Source organism: Xyrauchen texanus, chromosome 45 (assembly GCF_025860055.1).
Source record: "Xyrauchen texanus isolate HMW12.3.18 chromosome 45, RBS_HiC_50CHRs, whole genome shotgun sequence".
NCBI classification, from domain to species: Eukaryota; Metazoa; Chordata; class Actinopteri; order Cypriniformes; family Catostomidae; genus Xyrauchen; species Xyrauchen texanus.
This window is the reverse complement of record NC_068320.1, coordinates 26,162,084-26,178,284: the sequence shown is the minus strand read 5'-3', so window position 1 is coordinate 26,178,284 and position 16,201 is coordinate 26,162,084. Positions and strand designations below refer to the sequence as shown.

General features: G+C 40.2%; 1 protein-coding gene across 1 annotated transcript in view; it reads left to right on the top strand.

Moving 5' to 3' along the window:
• LOC127637414 (palmitoyltransferase ZDHHC17-like) overlaps positions 1-16,201 on the top strand; it is a 30,165-nt gene that overhangs the window by 10,984 nt on the left and 2,980 nt on the right. Inside the window, exons 2-14 of the mRNA XM_052118452.1 lie at positions 1,628-1,728; positions 2,323-2,445; positions 6,134-6,211; positions 6,330-6,474; positions 6,824-6,888; positions 6,963-7,125; positions 7,207-7,332; positions 9,950-10,092; positions 10,193-10,295; positions 13,375-13,497; positions 13,734-13,796; positions 13,969-14,062; positions 14,512-14,595. Coding sequence (XP_051974412.1) covers positions 1,628-1,728; positions 2,323-2,445; positions 6,134-6,211; positions 6,330-6,474; positions 6,824-6,888; positions 6,963-7,125; positions 7,207-7,332; positions 9,950-10,092; positions 10,193-10,295; positions 13,375-13,497; positions 13,734-13,796; positions 13,969-14,062; positions 14,512-14,595 — 1,411 coding nt within the window. The remainder of the gene's footprint in view (positions 1-1,627; positions 1,729-2,322; positions 2,446-6,133; positions 6,212-6,329; positions 6,475-6,823; positions 6,889-6,962; positions 7,126-7,206; positions 7,333-9,949; positions 10,093-10,192; positions 10,296-13,374; positions 13,498-13,733; positions 13,797-13,968; positions 14,063-14,511; positions 14,596-16,201) is intronic.

Below are 16,201 nucleotides of genomic sequence, written 5' to 3'. Positions count from 1 at the left end.
TATACTCCGAAACCGAAGGAGATGACTTCAGTGGTTTCAGTGCACAGGACGAGGAAGATAGTGACCAATGACTTGGTAGGCTACTGTTGTTTTATTACAAGCCGTGTGTGGCAGCGGGGGCGTGGTCAAGCGCCCGTCCGGGAGAGAAAAGCTGTAAGGGCGCTTACACCTGCGCTGAATTATGTCTAACACCGGTGTCTAATTTCAAGTGCCCTGCTTCACGTGTCCTTCTTGGGAAAACTGTCACACGGGCACCAGGTCCAGGACATTCCAGGTAAGGCTTTTAATGGCCACAGCAATGTTTAATCAATTTTATAAAGTTTCTCAATTCTTCTATGCGCCAACACTAGACTGACGTGTGTCACTCTCTCAGCTCTGTGGCTGCTACCTTTTTATGCCGCTCTCCCCATGCTTACTGAAATTAGACACCGGTGTTAGACATAATTTAGCTCAGGTGTAAGCGCCCTTACCCCTTTTCTCTCCCGGACGGGCGCTTGACCACGCCCCCACTGCCACATCGTGTTTCGTTAAAGCCTGAGTAAAGTTCATTTGTTTCAATGTACCTGTAGGCACCTGCGGCTTATAGACAGGTGCGGCTTATTTATGTTCAAAATAATATTTTATTTAAAAATCAGTGGGTGCGGCTTATATTCAGGTGCGCTCAATAGTCCGGAAATTACGGTAATTTCAGTGCAATCAATGGATGCATCCAAAAGCGGAAATAATTTTTCTTTCAGAGGCTTTATATGGAGTTAGGATGAAAATATGGTGCATTGCAGCAGACAGCGCACTGGAGGTTAAGTCGTTGACTAAATATGGAACAAGGGGACATCCTATAGACATCTAAGTGCGTTCACTCCTAAAATCTGATCAAAAGTTCAGTTTCAGGCTGCAGATGATGTTTGGGTCACTCAACATGTTTGACACACAAGGGACGATGATAATCTGCATTTATAATGGATCATTTTATTTTAACATGGTTGGCTCTGATTGGATGATGCTGGACATTACTTTGAATCTGAATAAATTATGCACATTTCTGATGTAATGTCTGTAACATCTCAAAAACATGAATAACCAACACTCCTGGAACCATAATAAAAATGGGACTTTAACTTGGTATTATTTAAAATGTGCAACTTTTGTCCTGTATCAATTTATAGGAAAACTGTTTTCTCTAGAATTGTATTTATTGCATGTTTAGTAGTTTCTACTAGTTAAAAATCGAAAAATGCAAAACATCCACACTTGGGCCTCATGAGGTTAAAAACCCTTGACCGATTCATCCATTATTGGCCTTTTCCACCGCATAAGTTATCGATTAAGACTGAGTCCACTATTGATTGACCTTTAATCTGTTGCACTTTTACTTTATAAGTCCACTTATAATTTTCAAGAAATAAAAAACTCTGTTTTCCTCTGATCCTCTGATTTTCAGTCATCCTTGACATGACCCCTTTAAAGGCCTCTTTCAGTAGGCTGTCGCAAGTCTTGAACAGTGTGTTTGAGTGAGATATCAGGGTTCTTTGTCACCATTGCAACGGACCGTAAATGTCGCACATATGCCTTTGGTGTCAGTTGCCATCCATCCAGTCCTGACCTGACTGTCTGACTCTTTCTCATGCAGGAAATTAAAACCCAGAGTCACAACCATGGCTACACCGAGAGTGTTAGCCGCAAGAGCCATGTGGATGACTACAGCACCTGGGACATCATCAAAGCCACCCAGTGAGTGTACACACACACACACACACACAAACAAAGCATGACTATTTCCTTAAAGGGATGGCTCATGTGTTTTGTATCTGTACTGTGACTTTCTGGAGATTTTAACATTACATTTCAGACTTTGCTGCATATGTTGGAAAAATTTATTAACAGTCCTCTGAATGTATACAGTGTGATTTGTAATATATCTGTGTTTAGGGTGTATTCTGGTGACCTTGTACAATGTCAAATACATCAAAAGGGTTAAGGTTCAGTCAGCAAACTAATTCAGGGTGATACAAGGTCACTTTTCTTTCCTGAGAGGGTTAATTTTGCAATAACGTACATTATGGCACTTATTACTTAATTGCTGCTTACCAAATGAGTTGAAACATATATTTTAGTTGAAATGATTGTATTAAAAGAGCATGGAGTGATATGAGACATTAAACTAGCACAGCTACTACATGTAGGAAATCTGTTTCCAAGGACAGCGGTCAATTATACAGTTTAGCAGTCGTTATACACAAACATTTGACTGCAGAATGCCACACTTGACCTATCAGAATGCAGTATGTCTAGTTATAGTTTCATTTGAACTGTGTTTTTGTGCAGGTACGGGATATTCGAGCGCTGTCGTGAGCTGGTGGAGGCCGGGTATGACGTGCGTCAACCTGATAAAGAAAATGTCACACTTCTACACTGGGCGGCAATAAACAACCGCGTCGACCTGGTCAAGTATGTCTCTCTTTTGGATCTGACAGTTTTACCAGTTAGTTTTTTTCTCTTGTTTTAATTAAGACACACACACACAGGAAGAGAGACAGAGAGAGAGTAATTGCACTGAAAAAGAAAAGCAGTACAACCAGACAGCACAGACTGAAATTGGTGTAATTGTGTGTGGGCACATGCATGTGTGATTTGCAACACACTCTTTAGTTCTGCATTTTAGCTTCTCTTTTGCAACTGATAATTAAGTTTAAGAACTGTACATTTTCACCGTTTTTATACACTAAAATAAAACCTTTTTGTCTTTTGATGACAATGTCAAATTCTACCTTTTACTAAAATGGCATATAAATTTTGTCACCAAAAACAACATATTTTAGTTGTTGATAATGTACAAAATGACAAAACCATGCAATATTTTGAAAACATTTCTATGATTTAATATTTGACTGATCCCTCTGAATGCAATCGATGCAGTATCTGTTTCTATTACACTTCCTGATACTTCACCAAAGTTTTTCCTCACTTCCTGTAGATAAAATTGACATATTTAAATTTCCAGGAGGTACACGCTCAACTGCACATCCTAGCACAGAAACTGATTGTGTGAAGCAGTGCACGGTTACTCATTATGTGTGGCGCATGTCCCGGGCATAATAAATGCGGGAGCGGATTTAATGTATGGAGAATGGAGACTTCACCCACAAGCGGTGAGCCAAGTACGGGCAAGCTGCCAAATGGTATCTCTTCACAGTGCCCGAAAACGCTCACTTGCTGTCATCTGAGCCAGTTTAACAATGAAACTGCATGAGAGAGACTGAGAAGGGCCTGGCCGTTCAGCAAGCTGTAGTCAGGTATTACTTGTAGAGACTGAATGACAGCCTGAGAAAATAATAGTTTTGAGATTTTAAACTTTAGAAAATTAAACATTAGCATTCAGTTTGTTTTATATCTGTATGCCTTGGGGCTTTTCCACTGCATGGTTCAACTCGACTATTTGGGGTTTTCCACTGTGGACAGTACCTGGTACCTGATAAATTTTTAGTACCACCTCGTCGAGGTTCCAAGCGAGCCGAGCTGATACTAAATGTGACGTAAAAATCCTGCAGATCACTGATTGGTCAGGGAGAATCGTCACTAACAGCGTCACTGGATTTCCCCACACATGACATCAACCCACTAGTTTTAAAGTTTTAGTAACAGTATAATTTGTTCACGCGACTTACGAATTGTGAAAAAAGAAATGGCTGTGTGCAAAACCACGCCGTGGTCAGTAAACGAGGTGCAGACGGTCCACTCGTTTAGCGATGAGTGAAATGAAAAAAAGTGTCTCAGGAAGTTTCTCAGCTGTTGGCCGCACACGGCTACCGGACCTACCAACAGTGTAGGGAAAAGTTAAAAGCAGGGTTCGAATTATGATTTCATCTTTGTGGGGGTCTCTTAAAAAAAAAAAAAAGTAGCCTATAAGCAGGAGTGGTGTGTGTGATAAATAATTGCTTAACACTGCACTTGATTCTTTTGATTTCAATGTTTATTAATACAGGAGTAGAGAAAACGAGTAGACTGTCCTCTGATGATGTTTTTTGTTTTTTTGAAATAAACCCGAATTTTGCCAAAGTTGTACCTGATGTTGGTAGCAGTCTTTTTATTTTTGGTGGCATGGTTGCTGGTTCTGAACTTTACACTATTTCTAAAATATTCTAACTGATCCCCCAGCGTGAGTTATTCTAGGTGACCGTTATTTAGAACCTGTCACTTTAATGTTTCCATGGTGACGCATCATTGCTTGTCACGCTACACAGCGCAACCACAACACAGCGCTGAATGAATGATGATCTGCTTTTATGTCATTTTTCCTTTTTTATACAAAATATTCACAAATGTATTAGCTATAACATGAAACACTGATATTCCGATTGTCAAATATGTGCAAGTGGATGTGTTTTGTTGTTTAAACGCCTTTATAACGATCGCGTTAAGTTAGTTGAGCTGTATGTGCGATGGGCGGAGCCATGTTATTTTACAACACGTCAATTCCTCAACTTCTCACGAAATACATGAAAGTAAGTGGCCGGTGAACTGGGAGAAGAATAGAGTAAAATGTAAAGCTACTTACACAATGTGTATCTGATATGAAAACGTGTCTTATTGTAACGTAACGTTAATGGAAAGGATTATTATTGCCGCTTCCCTAGACATCAGTGTGTATTTTACAAACTCAAAATATTTTTTGCTAGTACTTATGTGTATTTAAATGTCTGAAACCTAAAATAAACATTATGTGGTTGAAAACACAGAACAGTTGATCTGTCTATGGTTGTGATACATGACAGCAGCACTGAGCGCGTCTGTCTCTGGCTCAGCGCCAGCCAAAGCGCAAAAGCACGTTTGAATTTAGCAGTTGATCACGTGATGCACTGACCGTTCTAATCACACCGGTGTTGATCGATCATACGTGCAAAAGGGTTAACATAAACATTGAAGGAATATATTGAAGGAAAAAATGCTTTATTTGTAATTTAAAATAATGGTGCTGATGATTTTTAGAGACCCCCACAGGTGTATGATTTTACTGCTTTCATGGGAGCTCATCCTCTCTCTATGGGAGCTCAGCTCCCACTGGCTCCCACGTAATTCGAACCATGGTTAAAAGTGACTACAGAACCATCAAGGAAAAGTGGAAATGGTTCGACCAAATAGACGCTATCTAAACCAGCGATTAATGGGAGGGAGTGTGTCCTGGACTGGATGGTATGTTTTGTTATGGTAACTCTATAATCTGCTTGAAAGCTTCACTTTATTTAGTCGACCAGCTACTGGAAAGCTTCTAAAACAAACAGGCCAATTTAACAGTTACACTTGTGTAAAATCACCATCAACAACTGCTTTATGCAGCACAATGAGCTAGTAGCTAACAGCTAGCGGTCGTGTTATTGTTTTGGTCAGTTTGTCATGTTTAAGATGATGTCACGGCAGTAGAGGCGGTGCAACTATGACGATCAGCCTATAATCCCACCCACGTTGAGGCGGCACTAAACTGCAGTGGAAATGCAAGCTCAGAAAAATAAAGCGAGTCGAACTGTAACGTGCAGTGGAAAAGTGCCATATATTGTCTAATAATGCTTTGGCAATGTACTCCAATTTATATCAAGCTTTATTGGCAAGAAAAACTAGAATCTACACATTTGATCATATTATTTTAAAAGTCCAATAGAAAATGGCAGAAATGTATCCCAATTTGGAATGCCCAATTCCCACTACTTAGTAGGTCCTCGTGGTGGCATGGATACTCACCTCAATCCTGTTGGCTGAGGACAAGTCTCAGTTGCCTCAGCTTATGAGACCGTCAATCCGCGCATCTGATCACGTGACTCGTTTTGCATGACACGGCGGAGACTCGCAGCATGTGGAGGCTCATGCTACTCTCCGCGATCCACACACAACTCACCACACGCCCCATTGAGAGCGAGAACCCCTAATCGCGACCACGAGGAGGTTACCCCATGTGACGACTCTCCCTAGCAACCAGGACAATTTGGTTGCTTAGGAGACCTGGCTGGAGTCACTCAGCACGCCCTGGATTCGAACTTGCGACTCCAGGGGTGGTAGTCAGCGTCAATACTCACTGAGATACACATGACTGTGAGGTCAACACTGGATAGTCAAGTGTTTTTCTGAATGTTTTGCATGTTTACAGGTACTACACATCTAAAGGTGCCATTGTGGACCAGCTGGGAGGAGATCTCAATTCAACACCACTGCACTGGGCTACAAGGTGACATGCTAGTTTTGTGTGTGCTTCTGGCTAGCGTGAAGCTTTATTATCGCATTCAATAGGAGGTGTGTTGTCTCTTTCTCATCTGAGATCAGTCTGCTAACTTTCTCTGTTTCAGACAGGGCCACCTATCCATGGTGGTGCAGTTAATGAAGTACGGCGCAGATCCGTCTCTGATTGACGGCGAAGGGTGCAGTTGTGTTCACCTGGCCGCTCAGTTTGGACACACCTCAATAGTGGCTTATCTTATTGCCAAGGGACAGGTACAACAAAATTCCTGGCAATCAGAACATATTTGATGTTTAATACACTGTCAAAAATGTTGACAGTGGCACATTATTGTACTAAGTAGTAACTAAGCAGCCAACAAAATATAATCAGTTGTGGCTGATTAAGACAAACACTCGCTTGAATGTATATCAGCACTGATGAAGTTATTTCCCCACACGATTCTTGATGCACAGTGAGTTTTCAACCTGCAGGGGGCGTATGTGACATTTCTATCCACAGATGCTTGACCTATACAATGCCACAGTAACATGTAGCCACTGTTGTTTTCTGTATTTAATCTCAATCTGTTCTTGCTTTGAAATCTTTCTTCTAATCCTCCAGGATGTTGATATGATGGATCAGAACGGCATGACCCCTTTGATGTGGGCAGCTTATCGAACACACAGGTGTGTTTCCAAAGAGAAAGTATTCTTTCACTGTTGTGAAATGTAAAGCTAATATGTCTTGTGTTATACTGCAGTGTTGACCCGACACGGCTGCTGCTGACGTTTAACGTGTCTGTGAATCTGGGTGATAAATATCATAAGAACACGGCTCTGCACTGGGCAGTACTGGCAGGAAACACAACAGTCATCAGTCTACTGCTGGACGCCAATGCAAATGTAGATGCACAGAACATCAAGGTAAAGTCCAGATGATTGCTGTGAGGAGTGACGCACTGATGTGATGAGTGTAGATATCTAATAGCATGTCATTTGTGTCAGGGGGAGACGCCGCTGGATTTGGCCAAACAGAGGAAGAATGTGTGGATGATTAACCATTTACAGGAGGCCAGACAAGCCAAAGGTTACGACAGCCCATCGTACCTGAAACGACTCAAAATGGACAAGGTGAAGTAGCCAAAATACTTTGTCCTGAACGTTGAATCAAAACGACACATGATATAAAATAATATATCTTATATATATACGTATATGTCCTCGTGGTGGTGTAGTGACTCGCCTCAGTCCAGGTGGTGGAGGACGAATCTCAGTTGCATCTGAGACCATCAGTCCACGCATCTGATCATGTGGCTTGTTGAGCGCGTTACCACGGAGATGTAGCGTGTGTGGAGGCTCACGCTATTCTCCGCGGCATCCACACGCAACTCGCCACGTGCCCCACTGAGAGCGAGAACCACATTATATCGACGACGAGGAGGCTACCCCATATGACTCTACCCTCCCTAGCAACCGGGCCAATTTGGTTGCCTAGGAGACCTAACTGGAGTCTCTCAGCACGCCCTGGATTCGAACTCAAGACTCCAGGGGTTGTAGTCAGCGTCAATACTTGCTGAGTTACCCAGGCCCCCGAATGACACCAATTAATACAATTATAATCACAATCTGCCCCAGTGTGATTATGTTGAAGTGCTCATCACATGCAGACTAAATATTTGATTAATTCGCAGGTTTTTGCTGTTGAGTAATCACGTTGGGCCATATAGCGAACTGCTTATCTGGAGGAAAGAGTCTACTGACTAAAGACTCACTCAGTTTTCTGCCTAAATAAAATCTGAATATAACTTGACCTGTGAAATTGCTGAAATAGCGACAGAAATATATTACCACCGAAGAGTAAAATGTAATAATATTAACAACTTTTATTTAGAGCTGTCAAAATTAACGCATTTACGCATGTTTTTAAATGTTTATCGTGTACATTATTTAGCTGATTATAGCATTTACTAATTAGACATTAGTAAATGCTATAATTTACTAATTATATAATTACTAAATATATAATTACTAATCATATATTTTTTTTCTCCTCTCCGTGTGAGTTTCAAACACTAGTTGAAATAGGACAGAGCCATTGCGATGTGTCTAAGGTCATGACACTGACACACAGACCACAACGTCAGTGATAAAGTGATGGAGAAAAAACCTTTTAACTGTTATTTTATGTGCAAAACAAACCCAGATGGGACTTTTGTGAACAAGACGTTCTCTTCAAGTGCTTTTCATGTGGACTTCAAAACTGTGTGAATCGTGTAAATGCTGCTTCACAATTGCCCACTAATAAAATGCATTTTAACATAAGGTATATATTGAGTTACATTTCAGCACTTTCAAAATCTGCTATTAATCGCATTGAACTATGACAAATCATGCAATTAATCGCATCTAAACATTTCAGTCTACTGTGTGCACTACTAATCTTGTATTTAAGCAAGGGAGATGTTATATTGAATATTAGTTTATAGTTTATATGTTTTATTTTGCGATATTCTATTATACAGCACTTGACAAAAAAAAAAAAATCACTTGTGTTGTGCTTGAGAACTCATTTTTTAACCACTCCACAGATTTAATATTAGCAAACTATAGTTTTGGCAAGTCGTTTAGGACATCTACTTTGTGCATGACGAGTCATTTTTCCAACAATTGTTTACAGACCGATTGTTTCACTTTTAATTGACTATAATCACAATTCCAGTGGGTCAGAAGTTTACATACACTTAGTTCACAATGATGTCAAGCCTTCAGGCAATTGGCCAATTAGCTTATGATAGTCTTTTTGGCTAACTGGAGTCAATTGGAGGTGTACCAGTGAATGCATTTAAGGCCTAGCTTCAAACTCGGTGCCTCTTTGCTTGACATCATGGGAAAATCTAAAGAAATCAACCAACTTTTTTGGACGTACACATGTCTGGTTTAGCTTCGAGAGCAATTTCCAAATGCCTGAAGGTACCACATTCATCTTTACAAACAATAGAGATGACTATAGTTCGATGCAAAAAGTGAAAATCAATCCCAGAACAACAGCAAAGGACCTTGTGAAGATGCTGGAGGAAACATGTAGACGAGTATCTAGATCCACAGTAAAACGAATCCTATATCGACATCACCTGAAAGGCTGCCCAGCAAGGAAGAAGCCGCTGCTCCAAAACCGCCATATAAAAGACTTGCAAGCCGAAGAACACCATCCCAACTGTGAAGCATGGGGGTGGCAGCATCATGTTGTGAGGGTGCTTTGCTGCAGGAGGGACTGGTGCACTTCACAAAATAGATAACATCATCAGGAAGGAATATTATGTGGATATATTGAAGCAACATCTCAAGACATCAGACAGGAAGTTAAAGCTCGGTCACAAATGGGTCTTCCAAATGGACAATGACCCCAAGCACACCTCCAAAGTTGTGGCAAAATGGCTTATGACCTCAATCTAATAGAAAATGTTGGCAGAACTAAAAGCGTGTGCGAGCAAGGGCGCCTACAAACCTGACTCAGATACATCAGTTCTGTCTGGAAGAATGGGACAAAATTCCAGCAACTTATTATGTGATTCTTGTGGAAGGATCCCCAAAACATTTGACCCAAGTTAAACAATTTAAAGGCAATGCTGCCAGATACTAACAAAGGGTTTGTAAGCAATAAAAGCTGAAATGAATCATTCTCTCCACTATTAAGCTCAGAAATATGTCCCGTTACTGAGGTTACATACGTGGCTGTGTGTGTTTGCAGGAGTTCCGGCAGAAGGTAATGTTGGGAACTCCATTCCTGGTGATTTGGTTGGTGGGGTTCATTGCTGATCTGGACATTGACTCTTGGCTTATCAAGGGTGTGATTTATGCAGTAGTGTGGCTCGTCGTGCAGTTCCTCTCAAAGTACGTCACACACACACACTGTTATATCTGTGTGGTTGTGCTAATCCGGCTGTGAGTGAGGGCTGTCATCACTAATATGTGTTCTCTTCTTTCTCTATAGGTCTTTCTTCGATCACTCCATGCATAGTGCTCTTCCTCTGGGCATCTATTTGGCCACCAAGTTCTGGATGTACTTCACCTGGTTTTATTGGTTTTGGAATGATATCCTTTTCATGTGCGCCAAGATCTTACCTCACTTGATTAATGCAACTGATTTAGTTGAGAGCAGGAATAGCAGACTGGCACTTTTATTCAAGACAAACAATTGATTATCAGCGGTTGTCACAAAACAACCGGTGGGCTGTTGAAACGACCCACTAGCCTGACCCATCTGGGAATATTTGACTTCCTCAATCTTCATAGCTCAAAGTTTAAAGGGTTGTAAATTATAAGGCAGAAAGGCCTGTGAGATGCCCGTGTAAACAAACGATGGGTGTGATATTGAGGCTGAGAATTGGGCCGATTATACTTAAAGCCACTTCAGAAAATTTCATACAGTCTAAACGGTTACCATGATATAAAATGACTTGTGCCGACATAAAAGATTTTGATTGTGCCACCCACCCCTAATTTAGTCAGTCTGTCTTGGCCGATTTGCCACAGATTGAGAGAAAGGTGTTGTAACATTATATTGGCGCTTTGTACTATAAAGCTCGAGGCAGATATATCCGTTTACGACTTTCTTTAGCTTGACATGGATGTGGTGAAGATTCCAAGGAATATGTAATCAGGAGTGACAATACATATCGTGAAATGTACACCTTGAGTCATCATATGTGGGTGAGAGTGAGAGAAACGGTAACCAATACACCAACATTTGCTCTGTAACAACACATTTCTGTTCATGGCTCTGTCCAACAGTGGAAAATAGGATTTCTTCCCAAAAGCTGAAGCATTTCCTCTTGTCTGAAACACCACAGTGACTCATGTCTGGATCTGCCTTTTGAGTGAAGCTGTTGAAGTGTGGTTTGTGTGGATCTCTGCTATAATAAGAGGTTTTGGAGTGATGGATGTGTGTGTGTTTAGCGTGCACAGAATAGCCAAGTGTCCAGGTGTGTTTCAGCAGTCCTCAGGGATATAAATAGAAACAAACACTGCAGCTGAAATCGGATCAAGCGCTCTGGGTGGGTCTGTTTCCCCATCATCTTCATCATGCAACAATAAAGCATCTCTTCTGGGTTCCTGCTTTGAGCACAGACGTTTCTGCTGTAATTATTACCCGTGCCGTTTTGGAATAACCCAGCTGTGTCGCATGTTAGAAAAAACACTGATGTGATGTGAGAACTGTGTCTCAATACATGAAGTCATTTGTCAGATTATGTTCTGTTTGAACAGGAAGAGAGAAAGTTTGATTCCCCAAATTTACTACATTTTGTCTTGCTATCGTCTGCAAAACTTGGAAGTCTTGAGATTTTAGAGACTCAGGAATACTGGGACGCTTTATTTCCTCTATATGTATGACTGTGTTTGGAAACTGCAGTATTGGGACAGTATTTGGTCTGATTTAAGTAAGTTCAGAATCCACACTTGTCAGTTTTTGTTTAAATACCTAATTTTCATTTTCCTAATGCCGTTGTTTTCAAAAGTTTGCGACAGTAGAGAGTATTTTTTTCTAAATGCTCTGTTCTTGTGTGGATGAGAGGCGTAAAATTTGTATGTGATTTCAAACGAAAACATATTAGTGTGGAGCTAGCCTGAGGACACCTCCATACTAGCCCATTTTTGTTGGAAAACTCAGTTTTCAGTTGCCTTACTTGATTGTTTTCCAAAGTATATGTAATGGAGAGTATTTTCAAAACGCTCTGTTTTCGTATGGAGGGAACCGTCTATCTAATGTGGATGAGGGGCGTAAATATTGCAACATTTGAATGTGTTTGAACAACTTTTCAACTTGTTTGTGTGTCCATTTTGTTTGACAACTCCTTTTTCAGTTTCCTAACCTCATTGTTCTCCAAAGTATTCAGTAGAGCGTTTTTTTGAAACGCTCTTTTTTTTCGGTGGAGGAATATGCTGTTCTTGTGTGGATGGGAGGCTTAAATATGGTGACATTTGAATGTGTTTTCAAATGAAAATGTGTTTTTGTGGACGTAGCCTGAGGACACCTCCATACTAGCCAGTTTTCTGACGTCATTGTTTTCCAAAGTATTCAGTAGTAGAGAGGGTTTTTTCGAAACGCTCTATTTTCAGATGGAGGAAAAGGACGTTCTAGTGTGGATTGGAGGCGTAAATATGGTGAAATTTGAATGTGTTTTCAAATGATTGTTGGTGTGGACGTAGCCTTAGGACACCTCCATACTAGCCCATGTTTGTTGGAAAACTCCATTTTCAGTTTTCTGACGTCATTGTTTTCCAAAGTATGTGTTAATGGAGAGAGTTTTTTCGAAACACTGTTTTCGTATGGAGGGAACCGCCTTTCTAGTCTGGATGAGAGACATAAATATGGTGAAATTTGAATGCGTTTTCAAATGAAAATGTGTTTGTGTGGACATAGCCTGAGGACACCTCCATACTAGCCCATTTTTGTTGGAAAACTCAGTTTTCAGTTGCCTGCCTTGATCGTTTTCCAAAGTATATATAATGGAGAGTATTTTCAAAACGCACTGTTTTCGGTGGAGGAAAAGGCCGTTCTAGTGTGGATGAGGGGCGTAAATATTGCAAAATTGTAAAGCGTTTTCAAACGAAAACCTATTTGTGTGTCCATTTTTGTTTGACAACTCCTTTTCAGTTTCCTAACCTCATTGTTCTCTAAAGCATGTGATAGTAGAGCGTTTTTTCGCAACTCTGTTTTCGGTGGAGGAAAACGCTGTTCTAGTGCGAATGAGAGGCGTAAACGTAGCCAAATTAATCAAATGAAAACAAATTATTGTGGAAATGGTTTTAAATAAAATTTAAGCTTTCATGGTGAGCATCACGGAACAGTTCTACAGTCTTGGACTAGTTGTAAATAATTATTCTGCTCTAAAATATTTCATTGTCTACATATTGCTGTTTTGTAGAGATTTGTGACCAAAGGTTTTATTTATTTATTTGTTTTTATAATTTTGAAGTGATTTTCACTGATTCAGTTGCCCAGATTACCTGATTAATTAGTGAATTGGTCTGAATCCAATCGATTCTTAAATTACTTATCCAGTAATCACAAACCTCTAGAAAGTTCTTGGTAAAGTTCATGGAAGTTATTTGGTTCAAAAGTGTGTTGCAGTGTCATATATATAACATAAGCTTTCTTAACTCTCCACACATCTGCCATTCGTCACCATTCACCTGCCCTTCCTGCTGAACAGTCTGGCTCTCTTCTACAACTTTGGCAAGTCCTGGAAATCTGACCCTGGCATTGTCAAAGCCTCTGAGGAGCAGAAGAAAAAGGTAAAATGTCAAATAGAAGGAGTTCATCTGTAATTACACCATGTGTTTAGAAGGCCTGACCCTGACTGACCATATTGTAATTGTGTTGAATATGTTCGAGTATAGGGGGTAAGCTCATATTTTGTGTTTGATTTATAAGCAAAATGGGGTCAGCGTTCACATCATTTTGAGTTGGGTGGGCTTGCACTTTGAGTTTCAGTCTTTCCTCTTAATCTCTCCTTTTTTTTCTCCTATAGACTATAGTTGAATTGGCAGAAACGGGTTCTCTGGATCTCAGTATATTCTGCAGCACTTGTTTGGTAATTATGACTCTCTTCCCGCTCTAAAAACAAATGCTTTAACACTTAACCTGCTCCACACAAGTGGCATGCTTGAAAGTGTCCCAACTGATAACCAAACAGTCTTATTTGCATTGAAATTTGCATTGAGGTGCCCGCACATTAAAACAGTTTAATGGCCTGTTCTCCACAGATACGGAAACCCATCAGATCAAAACACTGCGCCGTGTGCAATCGATGCATCGCCAAGTTTGATCACCACTGCCCTTGGGTTGGCAACTGCGTAGGTGAGTCTCCCAATGCCACAATAGCACGTTCTTTCTAAAAATAGCTTTTCATTTGATATTATTAGCAAGAAGAGCCAGAGATTGTTCTCTGAGCAGATTTATCTGGTTTTGAGGCAGGTCAGCTGAAAACTGCATCTAAAATCTCCCTAAAACAAAAAACAAGGTTTTTCACACACAGGCCTCATTGCTTGGTGAGAAAGACCCTTATAGTAATTCTGTACTTCATAATCATTTTTTCTTGTTTCAACACTCACATAAAAGCTTGGCTTCAGAGTCAAGTCGAGTCAGAAGTCATTCATGCACATAAACACAGGCGCACCTGCTCTAAAACAATCAAACTGTTTCATTTGTTGGAATAGTTTGAGCCAAAGTCTGATGTATGTAAGAGAGAGAATGAGACTCATTCCTCTCTTCTGTCTGATGATTTCATTCTCTTTATCTCTGGACAGGAAGTGGAAACCACCGTTACTTTATGGGTTATTTATTCTTCCTGTTGTGTATGATCTGCTGGATGATATACGGATGCATTTGTTGTGAGTTATACGCACACACGTACAGTACACACAGTCTGTGGTCTGACTGTCTGTCTAAATGACTATCTGTCTGTCTACATGTCTGTCTGACTACATAACTATTTATCTATCTGTCTGTCTGTCTGTCTACATGTCTGTCTACAAAACTGTTTGTCTGTCTATCTGTTTGTGTACATGTCTGTCTGTCTGTCTACAAAACTGTTTGTCTGTCTATCTGTTTGTGTACATGTCTGTCTGTCTGTCTGTCTACAAAACTGTTTGTCTGTCTATCTGTTTGTGTACATGTCTGTCTGTTTGTCTGTCTACAAAACTGTTTGTCTGTCTATCTGTTTGTGTACATGTCTGTCTGTCTGTCTACAAAACTGTTTGTCTGTCTATCTGTTTGTGTACATGTCTGTCTGTCTGTCTACAAAACTGTTTGTCTGTCTATCTGTTTGTGTACATGTCTGTCTGTCTGTCTACAAAACTGTTTGTCTGTCTATCTGTTTGTGTACATGTCTGTCTACAAAACTGTTTGTCTGTCTATCTGTTTGTGTACATGTCTGTCTGTCTGTCTGTCTGTCTACAAAACTGTTTGTCTGTCTATCTGTTTGTGTACATGTCTGTCTGTCTGTCTGTCTACAAAACTGTTTGTCTGTGTATCTGTTTGTGTACATGTCTGTCTGTCTGTCTACAAAACTGTTTGTCTGTCTATCTGTTTGTGTACATGTCTGTCTATCTGTTTGTGTACATGTCTGTCTGTCTACAAAACTGTTTGTCTGTCTATCTGTTTGTGTACATGTCTGTGTATCTGTTTGTGTACATGTCTGTCTGTCTACAAAACTGTTTGTCTGTCTATCTGTTTGTGTACATGTCTGTCTGTCTACAAAACTGTTTGTCTGTCTATCTGTTTGTGTACATGTCTGTCTGTCTACAAAACTGTTTGTCTGTCTATCTGTTTGTGTACATGTCTGTCTGTCTGTCTGTCTACAAAACTGTTTGTCTGTCTATCTGTTTGTGTACATGTCTGTCTGTCTACAAAACTGTTTGTCTGTCTATCTGTTTGTGTACATGTCTGTCTGTCTACAAAACTGTTTGTCTGTCTATCTGTTTGTGTACATGTCTGTCTGTCTGTCTGTCTACAAAACTGTTTGTCTGTCTATCTGTTTGTGTACATGTCTGTCTACAAAACTGTTTGTCTGTCTATCTGTTTGTGTACATGTCTGTGTGTCTGTCTATCTGTTTGTGTACATGTCTGTCTGTCTACAAAACTGTTTGTCTGTCTATCTGTTTGTGTACATGTCTGTGTATCTGTTTGTGTACATGTCTGTCTATCTGTTTGTGTACATGTCTGTCTGTCTACAAAACTGTTTGTCTGTCTATCTGTTTGTGTACATGTCTGTGTATCTGTTTGTGTACATGTCTGTCTGTCTACAAAACTAACTGTCTGTTTGTCTGCATATTTGTCCGTCTGTCTACAAAAGTATCTCTGTCTGTTTACATGTCTGTCTGACTACTTAAAAATGTGTCTGTTTATCTCTCTATCTGTTTGTTTGTCTACATGTCTGTGTCCACAAAACTATATGTCTGTCTACAAATGTATCTATCTATCTGTCTGTCTGTTTAC